General features: G+C 36.2%; 2 protein-coding genes across 2 annotated transcripts; both read right to left on the bottom strand.

The window, feature by feature from the left end:
* Nucleotides 1–1,734: 1,734 nt before the first annotated feature.
* On the bottom strand, nt 1,735–3,897 carry LOC146529559 (heat shock protein 68-like). Its single transcript, XM_085202034.1, has one exon. The coding sequence runs from the start codon at nt 3,774–3,776 to the stop codon at nt 1,887–1,889; it is 1,890 nt and encodes a 629-aa protein (XP_085058160.1). The 5' UTR covers nt 3,777–3,897; the 3' UTR covers nt 1,735–1,886.
* Nucleotides 3,898–8,250: 4,353 nt separating this feature from the next.
* Hsp83 (Heat shock protein 83) lies at nt 8,251–10,744 on the bottom strand. Its single transcript, XM_085202033.1, has one exon. The coding sequence runs from the start codon at nt 10,553–10,555 to the stop codon at nt 8,396–8,398; it is 2,160 nt and encodes a 719-aa protein (XP_085058159.1). The 5' UTR covers nt 10,556–10,744; the 3' UTR covers nt 8,251–8,395.
* Nucleotides 10,745–11,051: the final 307 nt, after the last annotated feature.

The raw sequence follows: 11,051 nt of genomic DNA, 5'->3' as shown, positions 1-11,051 counted from the left end.
GACCACGGCTAGGTTCTTCCATGATAATATCCCAAAGTTAGGCGTAAAGGCAAAAATAGAATAACTTAATAATTGGTTCTCTCTGCTGAACCTGCTAATGAGTGGGAGATTCCATGGAACCAATAAAATAGAAAAAATAACTTCATGCTTTTACAACATGGCAGGTTATACAGAAAGAACATACCTATTGACAAGATCTATCAGGATTTACTCAACCCTTGTAAAACTCTTGTTGGGTAGCTCAAAGTAGATCTCATTAATAATAATTATTAGGCAACAAGGATCGGGCGCCGAGTCGGGAACGGAGTATCTTAACACTTGGTTCCTTCTGCATACCGTGCTATATATGGAATACAGCTCTCGCTGTATAAGTATATAGCTAAGCATGCTTGCTAGTGCATTTGTCCCCACTTGTCCCCAAGATCTTTGTGTATTACGTAGTACTGGTCTAGGTCTGCTAATGTCCTCGAAATTCAAGCATGTATTGTACGATAAGATAACTTATTTTAAGATTTAAATCAATATGTTTATCAGTTTACAAAGCAAGGGCTTTCATTTCATTGAGATTTATTAATAATAGCCACTTCGTCGAGTGTGAAATGTGTTTCAAATGTAGTGACATGATTAGATAAATAATTAACTTCGATTTTATTTTTATAATAATGTACCTTAAATTAAATATATTTTTCGTATACCTGAGATGGTATGACCTAGGAACTATGTCGGATGGAAGTGCCTTGCTGTCTGTTCCTGGAGTTAGACCTCCCGGACGCCCAACGCCGGTGATGCAGAATATGAGAGCCAACCACCGAAGACGTAACAGACAGTGCAAAGTGGAGTAGGTTCAGCAGGAAGGCACGTTTTACATCTTCAGTATTCTGTATATTGCCGAGCTATGGTTACCGAATTCAAATTTTACAGATTGTCGGTAACACACTGTATTTAAGTACTTACATTAATATAATAGTTTTGAAGTCACTTTTTTTTGTTTTATTATAAAAGAATACCATCTATTATAATATAGCAAAACTGTATGTGAAAATAAATTCGCTTTTCCTCACTAGGTGGCGCTCCAATTTAATCTATATAAATCATGATAGCACAAACTTTATATTTACAATAAATAGAATACTTTTTAATTGATATCTCTCTATATCTATTAAATTTATTTATTTGATTTTTTCATAACTTTTAGCTTTTTATTATTTTGAATAGAAAGTAAAATAAGTATATTAAGCCAGTAGTGGCCATATAATTTATTATTGAATAATGTTACAGTAATTTTCATTTTCAATTTTTTAGTAGTCACATGTCAATCACGTCATTTGGCCGAGCGAGTAATTGCAAACAGGTATACTATATCTTAATGCAGACTGCAATTCTCAAACCACATATAATAATCGCAAAAGAAATATTTTTAATAGATTTTATATTTATTGAACAGTAATTAAAAATATTTTATTTTTTATACTTCCACCCAAAAAAGACAAATCTTTGTTCAGTTACAACAGCATGTGAAAAATTCTCGCTTCACATGTTCGACCAGGCTTAGATAGGCGGAGATAGGTATAAATAATGTTATTTAATAATATATAAATGAATACATTTAAAAATATTACAATCAAAAGTGTTAATTGCATTCATATTTAAAATCTTCAGTCATTTTAATGCTAGACTTCTTTTCAGTTCTTAAATCTTCAAATAAAAGTAGGGATAAATAAAATAAATCCAAAGTTTACCTAAATAATAATTATTTATTATTGATGAATCCAACAGATAATATTTAAGAAAAATAAATTTCAACAGATCATAAATTATCAGTCTTAACACATAATATCACAAAAATACTGGTAAATAAAGTAAATAAACAATAATTATAAATAAGATTAATCGACTTCTTCTACGGTGGGTCCATTAGCGTGAGCTCCGGGGGTGGGGTTGGGGTTGCCGGCCCCATGGAGCTTGCTCATGATTGGGGAGCAGACACGCTGGATTTCCTTCAACTTGTGCTCATATTCTTCCTTTTCAGCTAAAGTATTGTTATCTAGCCAACGCAAGGCTTCGTCGCATTCGCTTCTTGCACTACTTTTGTCTGCGTCAGATAGTTTGGTTCCAGCGTCATCCAATGTTTGGCGAACACTGAAGATGTAGGATTCAAGTTGATTTCTCGCTGCTACTCGCTGACGCTGCTTCTCATCTTCTTCCTTATAACGCTCTGCTTCAGATAACATTCGGTCAATATCAGCCTGAGAAAGTCGACCTTTGTCGTTCTTTATGACAATGTTCTTGCTACGACCGGTGCTGTTCTCTTTAGCCGATACATTAAGGATGCCATTCGCGTCAAGATCAAATGTCACGTCAATCTTTGGCACTCCACGAGGTGCTGGTGGAATGCCAGTCAAGTCGAACGTACCAAGCAGGTTGTTGTCCTTGGTCATGGCTCGCTCGCCCTCGTAAACTTGAATGGTCACGGCCGGCTGGTTGTCGGAGTAGGTAGTAAAGGTTTGCGATTGCTTGCACGGAATTTTGCTGTTGCGTTCAACGATCTTTGTCATCACTCCGCCCGCGGTCTCGATACCCAAGGATAGTGGAGCCACGTCGACGAGGAGGACGTCTTGGATTTTTGAATCAGTTTCGCCACTCAAAATGGCCGCTTGTACAGCCGCTCCATACGCTACGGCTTCGTCAGGATTGATTGAAAGGTTAAGTTTCTTGCCGCCGAAGAAGTTCTGCAGTAGGTTCTGAACTTTCGGTATACGAGTAGACCCGCCCACGAGCACAACGTCATGAATTTGACTTTTATCCATTTTCGCATCTTTCAAAGCTTTTTCCACCGGTTCCAAAGTACCACGGAAAAGGTCGGAGTTAAGCTCTTCAAAACGAGCCCGTGATACTCTTGTGTAAAAGTCAATTCCTTCATATAATGCGTCAATTTCAATAGACGCCTCAGTGCTCGATGATAAAGTGCGTTTGGCACGCTCGGCGGCGGTGCGGAGGCGTCTCAACGCGCGTGGATTAGTTCTCAAATCTTTTTTATATTTACGCTGGAATTCCTCGGCTAGGTGATTTACGAGCCTGTTGTCGAAGTCCTCGCCTCCAAGGTGAGTATCTCCAGCGGTTGCCTTGACTTCGAAAAGGGAACCTTCGTCGATTGTTAAAATAGACACGTCAAAAGTACCTCCTCCAAGATCGAAGATTAGTACATTTCTTTCGCCTTTTAAGTTCTTGTCCAAGCCGTATGCCAAAGCTGCAGCGGTGGGTTCGTTGATGATTCTTAGGACGTTTAAGCCAGCTATGGCTCCAGCATCCTTGGTTGCCTGTCGCTGGGAGTCGTTGAAGTAAGCGGGAACTGTGATGACAGCATCGCGAACTGATGTGCCAAGATATGCCTCTGCGGTTTCCTTCATCTTTGTCAAAACCATGCTGCTGATCTCTTCAGGGGCAAATCGTTTGGTCTCGCCTTTGAATTCAACCTGGATTTTTGGTTTACTGCAATCATTGATTACCTTAAATGGCCAGTGTTTCATGTCCTGTTGAATCTTTTGGTCGTCGAATTTGCGTCCGATCAGCCTTTTCGCGTCGAAAACTGTGTTGTTGGGGTTCAAAGCCACTTGGCTTTTCGCCGCATCGCCAATCAAGCGCTCGGTGTCAGTAAAAGCGACGTATGAAGGTGTTGTACGGTTACCTTGGTCATTGGCGATGATTTCCACGTTACCATGTTGCCACACACCAACACAGGAGTATGTGGTGCCAAGATCAATTCCAATAGCAGGCATGTTGATGTAATTGCTTATAAACACACTCGTATAAATAATACTCTTAGTAAAATAGCTTCGGTGTATACCGAAATCTCACGTCTTCACTGTATCGTATTTCAAATTATTCTGATTTTCCGCGCCAAGTCGGCCGTTTATATATTAAGCAAATGGGTGATCTCGAACATTCTACAAGTTACTAGAACTAACCAATCAGGTCACAGCAATCGTCGAATATTCTAGAATGTCATTCCAGTGACCAATAGAATCGCGGTAGAATGAGATAGCAATATTTTTTATCGCATTATAGAGCTACCAGCATAATATTTCTACCATGATTGTAAGGAATGTAAATAATGGTTGTATTTTATTTGTGTCAGCAAATTAATATTATTTATTTATATTATACATTTTTTGGTTATAATTAGTAGTAGTTTCATTTCTTAAGATTTTTATTTAACCTAATTTACAAAATATTTCGAAAACTATATAGATTTTTTTTAAATGTAAAGTATAGTTTCACTTATATTAAATCAATTTATTTAGATTTAATTTTTAGATAAATTTTTAGATATATAATAATTTTAATTAAAACAATGAACTTTAATAATTCAAAGAACGTTTTAAATTATAATTATTTGAAATTTGGTACTTTTTAAGTACTCACTTTATGTATCATATTCTTATGTTAAAATCATAACAGTACCTGGCAACACCAAAGAAAACTCCAGTCATGACGTCAGTGTAAGAGCGAGACAGCAACACGTCATCACGTCTCTTCTCTTTTATGGTAACAAACAAGGATCGAGGACTGGAAAATTCTAGATTTATCTTTATTTTGAATGAAATTTAAAATAAAACTTTTGATTTTTATAGAGGTAAATTTATTTTCTTACAATTTGGAATAATTCAAAATAATATAAAATAATGTCAGTGAGCAATAAATAGTATCGCAATGAAAAACCTTATGCAATGGGATCTTAGATCATTGTTAAAATTTATTAATTTTAAAATATTCTTACATGGAGTGTTAATCTGTGCATCTAATTAGTTTTTAAACTTATGGATAGATAATAAACTTATAGATAGATAGATAAACCTATGGTACAATTTTGTTTATTTTTTAAATAATATCTATCAAAAGACTATTTTTTTTCAATATGTTCCTTCGTGTACAAAATGTAAATGAAACATACCTAAGTGTAAACTATTTTTTAAATAAAATATTTATTTACCTATATGATGTAGATTGATTATATTATAGGCATTATGCAAACAATTAAAATATTTTTAACTTAGTCATTTTTTTGTTTAATAGTAGATGATACTGAAATTACAAGTACTTATTTAATAAAGTTAACCCATTACCAACCATGTTTTTTTAAAAAAGCATTATTATTATAATTTATTGCAGTTTATTTACAATACTAAATAATAGCAATGTAGTTCTTTAATCTAAATCTAGAAAATCGATTGTCAATTCTTAATACTTGCCCTTGAAATTTAAGTTAGGGTGAGGGGGATCGCTTTTGTAAGTACTGTAGGAACATGTTCACTCACGTTCAATAACAGTAAGGGTAGATTTTTCTAGAATAGTGTAACAGTAGATCAGTTGTGCATCATATCTTAAATTATTTTTGTTACTTATAAAATAATCGCCTCCCAAGTACTTTGCCGTCATGACACATTCATATGACATATTCTAAGTGATAGAGTAGATTTCATTTATATATAGAAAGAATTAAAGTGATGTTATATAACATAAAGCATTCATCGATATCGATATATATATAAATGGAGTATCAAACGCAAAAATTTTGCCTAAAATCCGACTACAAAAACTGCAGATCCTTAAAAATAAAAACATATTTTAAATTATTTTTTTATTTAAAAAAACAGATACCTACAAATTTTTACAACGGGTTCTCGTAGTAATTACTTCCTGAGATTTACACGTTCAACCGTATAGATTTTACTATATTGTAAAATGTTCCAATAACAATAAAATATTACTAAATATAAAAAAACTTTTAACTTTATTAATTTTTAATTCCTTTACGTTTTTAAATTGTATACATTTGTATCGTATCTATAAAATATTAGATGTTTGTAAAGAAATCTCATCACATCGAAATAGGTCGTTTAAAATATAATTTAAGGAATAATAAACTTTATGTTTATAACCATAAGAATTCACACTAGTTGAACACAAATAGCTAGTAACGTGGGTGAATGAATCATAATGTTCTAAAAATATAAAGATTAAATTGATATTTCAAAACAACTCTGTCTGTACATAGGTGCATATATGAATTATTTTCGTCGTCATCTATGGACTATGTCTGTATTTCACCTCTTATAACGTTTATACGCTTATAAAAATTATTCTGTTAATTTTTCTGTTTTCTCTCTAAATATTATTTTCGAGAATATGGACAAACTAGCGAGCTTGCGTGGTTTCCCAAATTATACAAAATCTTTACATAAACTGTATCCTATGTATTATTCTGATCTCTCCCTAACAAAAAACAATTTTTCTGATTAGGAAATTTATCGGAAAAATTAAGAGGCTATAATTTTATTTATTAAGGCCGTCGTGGGGTATCGGCACAAGGGTGTGACTATAACGCGCGGTTTTGGGTTTCATCCCCACTCGAGGAAGTGAAATATTTAGTAGTGTAGAGGCAAAGCGCGGCGTTAAGCTCTGCCACTGAGGTGTGGCGTGTAGAAGGAAAAAAGGAAGGCTTCCTACGAAACCGCACAGTAGTGGAAATATAAGTTATTTTATTAGCTTTAAATATTTACTAATTTAGCTATTTCAACATTTTAATAATATACTGTAACCACGAGTGAATTAGTTTGTCAAAATCACTGTTTGTAATAATTGCAGTCATCTCCACATATAAATGTGGAGACTCGCCAGTTTCTGAACGTAATAATAATAATTACACTAATATACACCCACAAACGTCGTTCTATGCTCATTATTAATTAAAGGTGGGCAAGGACAATAATAAAATAATATTATCGAAGTATACATACGTATATGTAGGTTCGATTCCTACTCTCGATTATGGGCAATGCAGAAACGCAGTAATGTCTTACTACGCCCTTTCAGGTTACACAGCGTTATGCAAGACTTATACAAATAAAAAATATTAGCATAATCCAACTTCGACTCCGACCAGTCGTCGCACAGGAGCGAGCACAAAGTGAAAGACTGGTTGTGGGTTCGAGCCCCACTCAAAGAAATGAAATATTTATTTACATTTGTATGTTATTGTCTTCGCTCTGGCGTCGAGGCACAGCGCGGCGTTGAGTTCCGCCACTCAACACGCAATGCCTCCAGAACTCGGCGTTAGTCGAAAAGTCGATATCCCATTGTGCCACAACGGCCTAATTTCTATTATAATTCATAATATATCACCTACAGAACCTACACAAGCCAATGAGAATCTACACGCATGGATATCTGTACCTTTGATTTGTTGGTTTAAATCAATTTCCTTTACAAATAGCTTTAATTAAGCGTTATAAAGCAATTCAATCAACTGGGAAGTTGCATGCTAAATGAATCTGGGCGGGCCCCGATCGATGGCCTGCATCTAGGTCAGACACGCGCAGTGCCTAGGTGATACTGATAGGTGGAACTCCCGAAAATATGGAGAATGTTCTAGAAGATTTAACCTGTATAAGCTACCTTTATATGAAAATTAAATAATTAATTACATTATGGATATGAGATCGAGGCAAATTCGATTGTTTTGGATTTTGCTATTTTTTTTAGTAAAGTTAACTTCGAAAGAAATCTATATTTTCATAATTCTCAGATCTTTTAATAGAAATAATAAAAATATCGAAAGTATATACAACGAAAACGAACGAAGCTCAAAAGATATGATTGGAATATAACATATCAATACTTTATTATTATTTATTTATAAATAGAATCACAAAATCATTACAAACAATAATTCAAAGAAAAGGAAAGAGCAAGGCGATGCTTCTTTGCCCTTTAAATACGAAAACTAAAAATGTACTATCGATTGTAGATAAAACCGAAGACTGCATAAATGTTTTCATGACATGTGCTGCCACCTGTTGAGGCATGCACTGAACTACTGACAATGTTATATGTCAAATGCCAATTATAAGTTTATGTAGGTACCCATTTTAAAATTTTTAAAATATTAATTATGATAAGTTGGAAAGTTATTAAATTTTATAATATATATTATTTTATTTTTAGTTTATTTAAAAATTATATTGATTTACAAATATTATTAAATTTATAAAATACTGTCAAAAATTTATACTAATAATTAAATTTTCATCAAGTATAATAATAAAAAACAAGTAAAACATGTTGATATACTCATATTTTAAAATTCTTTATTGACTTGAAATTCTAAGCAACAACAGCTAGACAATAATAGTTAAGGCTTAGTAGTTTACAGAGATATCTTAAATGAAATAAGGAAATAAAACTACAAAATTATTATTAGTTACATTAAATGTAATCCTTTATTAATTAAATGGAATTTGAACTAAAATCAGTCTTTGGCTGTACACCAGTGCACAAAAAAAACTTGCAATACACATAGATACCATTATAACATGGCTAGGAGTAGGCGGGGAACTTAATCTACTTCCTCCATGCGGGACGCATCATCAGCGTCTCCTTCTAGAGGGGGAACATCACCAGCGCTGGCTTCTTCAACTTGAATTGGCTCTTCCTCATCAATTCCGAGACCAAGCTTGATCATGCGGTAGATGCGAGAAGCGTGCACTTGAGGCTCATCAAGGGTGAAGCCAGAGGACAATAAAGCAGTCTCGTATAATAGGATGACCAAGTCCTTGACAGCCTTGTCATTCTTGTCAGCATCGGCCTTTTGACGGAGTGTCTCTACAATGGAATGGTCAGGGTTGATCTCAAGGTGCTTCTTGGCCGCCATGTAGCCCATGGTGGATGTGTCACGGAGAGCCTGAGCCTTCATGATACGCTCCATATTGGCTGTCCAACCATATTGAGCAGTGACAATGCAGCAGGGTGACTCGACTAACCTGTTGGATACAACTACCTTCTCAACTTTGTTGTCTAGAATGTTCTTCATTACTTTGCATAGGCCTTCGAATTTGGCCTTGTCTTCCTCGCGCTTCTTCTTCTCTTCCTCATCTTCTGGGAGTTCCAAGCCTTCCTTGGTTACCGAGACTAGAGTTTTGCCATCATACTCTCTCATCTGTTGAACTACATACTCATCAATAGGCTCAGTCATGTATACAACTTCATAACCACGTTTCTTAACCCTCTCGACAAAGGATGAGTTGGCCACCTGGTCTCTATTTTCACCAGTGATGTAGTAAATGTGCTTCTGGTTCTCCTTCATGCGGGAAACATATTCCTTGAGAGAGCAAACTTCATCACCAGAGGCAGATGTGTGGTAGCGGAGCAGGTCAGCTATCTTGTTGCGGTTTTGAGAGTCCTCATGGATACCAAGCTTTAAGTTCTTGCTGAACTGTTCATAATACTTCTTGTAGTTTTCTTTGTCCTCAGCCAGCTCTTCAAAGAGCTCTAAGCATTTCTTAACCAAGTTCTTCCTAATTACTTTCAAGATCTTATTCTGTTGGAGCATCTCACGAGAAATGTTGAGAGGCAAGTCCTCACTGTCAACTACACCCTTAATGAAATTCAGGTACTCAGGGATAAGGTCTTCACAGTTGTCCATGATGAACACCCTGCGTACATACAATTTGATATTGTTCTTGCGCTTCTTATTCTCGAAGAGGTCGAAGGGAGCGCGACGAGGAACGAATAAGAGGGCACGGAACTCAAGTTGACCCTCAACGCTGAAGTGTTTGACAGCTAGATGGTCTTCCCAGTCATTGGTGAGAGATTTGTAGAAGTCACCATATTCTTCCTGGGTAATGTCATCTGCATTGCGTGTCCAGATGGGCTTGGTCTTGTTCAGTTCCTCATCCTCAGTATACTTTTCTTTGATGGTTTTCTTCTTCTTCTTTTTGTCCTTGTTGTCCTCATCCTCGTCCTCACCTACATCCTCAATCTTGGGTTTCTCGTCCTCCTTCTCATCTTCCTTCTTTTCCTCCTCAGCTTCATCATCAGAGAGCTCCTTCTCACGTTCCTTCTCAACTACAAGTTTGATTGGATAACCGATAAATTGAGAGTGCTTCTTGACTATCTCTTTGACCTTGTGTTCCTCCATGAACTCTGCGAGGTCCTCCTTCACGTGAAGTACGATCTTTGTTCCGCGACCCAGAGGTTCACCGGGGTCAGAACGGACGGTGAAGGAACCACCAGCAGCAGATTCCCACATGTATTGTTCATCGTCATTGTGTTTTGAGTGAACAGTCACGCGGTCAGCGACTAAGTAGCAGGAGTAAAAACCTACACCAAACTGACCGATCATGCTAATGTCGGCGCCCGCCTGCAACGCCTCCATGAACGCCTTTGTGCCGGACTTCGCGATAGTACCGAGGTTGTTCACCAAGTCAGCCTTTGTCATACCGATACCGGTATCAATGATGGTGAGGGTACCCTCGCTCTTGTTGGGCACTATCTTGATGTACAGCTCCTTTCCACTGTCGAGCTTTGATGGATCAGTGAGAGATTCATATCGGATCTTGTCCAAAGCATCTGAAGAGTTGGATATCAACTCACGAAGAAAGATCTCCTTGTTAGAGTAGAATGTGTTGATGATCAATGACATAAGCTGGGCAATTTCCGCCTGGAAGGCGAAGGTTTCAACTTCACCGGATTGAGTCTCCATTTTTTCCTCTGGCATTTATAGAATAAAGAAATATATACCTTTCAACTGATTTGAAAGTTGTATGAATTACTTCTTGCTTCGTATCCGTAGCGTGGTTTGTACTCGCACGTGTATAATTATCACAGAACACTTGAAACGCTGTTGCCGCAGCTCAATTTTACTCAATGACGCCGGCGCGATACCTCATGGACTTATATACAGTGCGCATTGGTGCGACATCTGTGAACGAATAGAAATTTCTGGACTTGCCGCCTTTATTTACAGATGTATGCAACACTTTTAATAAGTGTTTTAGTATTATTTTTATGAATATATATATATTTTAACTAGTGGACCCGAACGCGGCTACGCCCGCTTCAACTATACGAATATTTATTAAATATATTTATGAAATTATTTTCAGTTTTCAATAGAGAGATGCGTCAAGCAAGCTTATTTTGGGTGGCGTTTTCTAACAAAAACTTTCCAAATCGTTGCTTAGCAACGGTGCTGTTATTAACATAGCGGAATA

This window comes from Heliconius melpomene, chromosome 18 (genome assembly GCF_056956725.1).
Source record: "Heliconius melpomene rosina isolate 202511_hmr_F chromosome 18, ASM5695672v1, whole genome shotgun sequence".
Classification (NCBI taxonomy): Eukaryota; Metazoa; Arthropoda; class Insecta; order Lepidoptera; family Nymphalidae; genus Heliconius; species Heliconius melpomene.
This window is presented reverse-complemented; position numbering and strand designations above follow the sequence as displayed.

Excerpts from the sequence above, each read along its gene's own strand:
- Hsp83 (XM_085202033.1), bottom strand. The coding sequence starts at position 10,555 with ATGCCAGAGGAAAAAATGGAGACTCAATCCGGTGAAGTTGAAACCTTC.
- LOC146529559 (XM_085202034.1), bottom strand. The coding sequence starts at position 3,776 with ATGCCTGCTATTGGAATTGATCTTGGCACCACATACTCCTGTGTTGGT.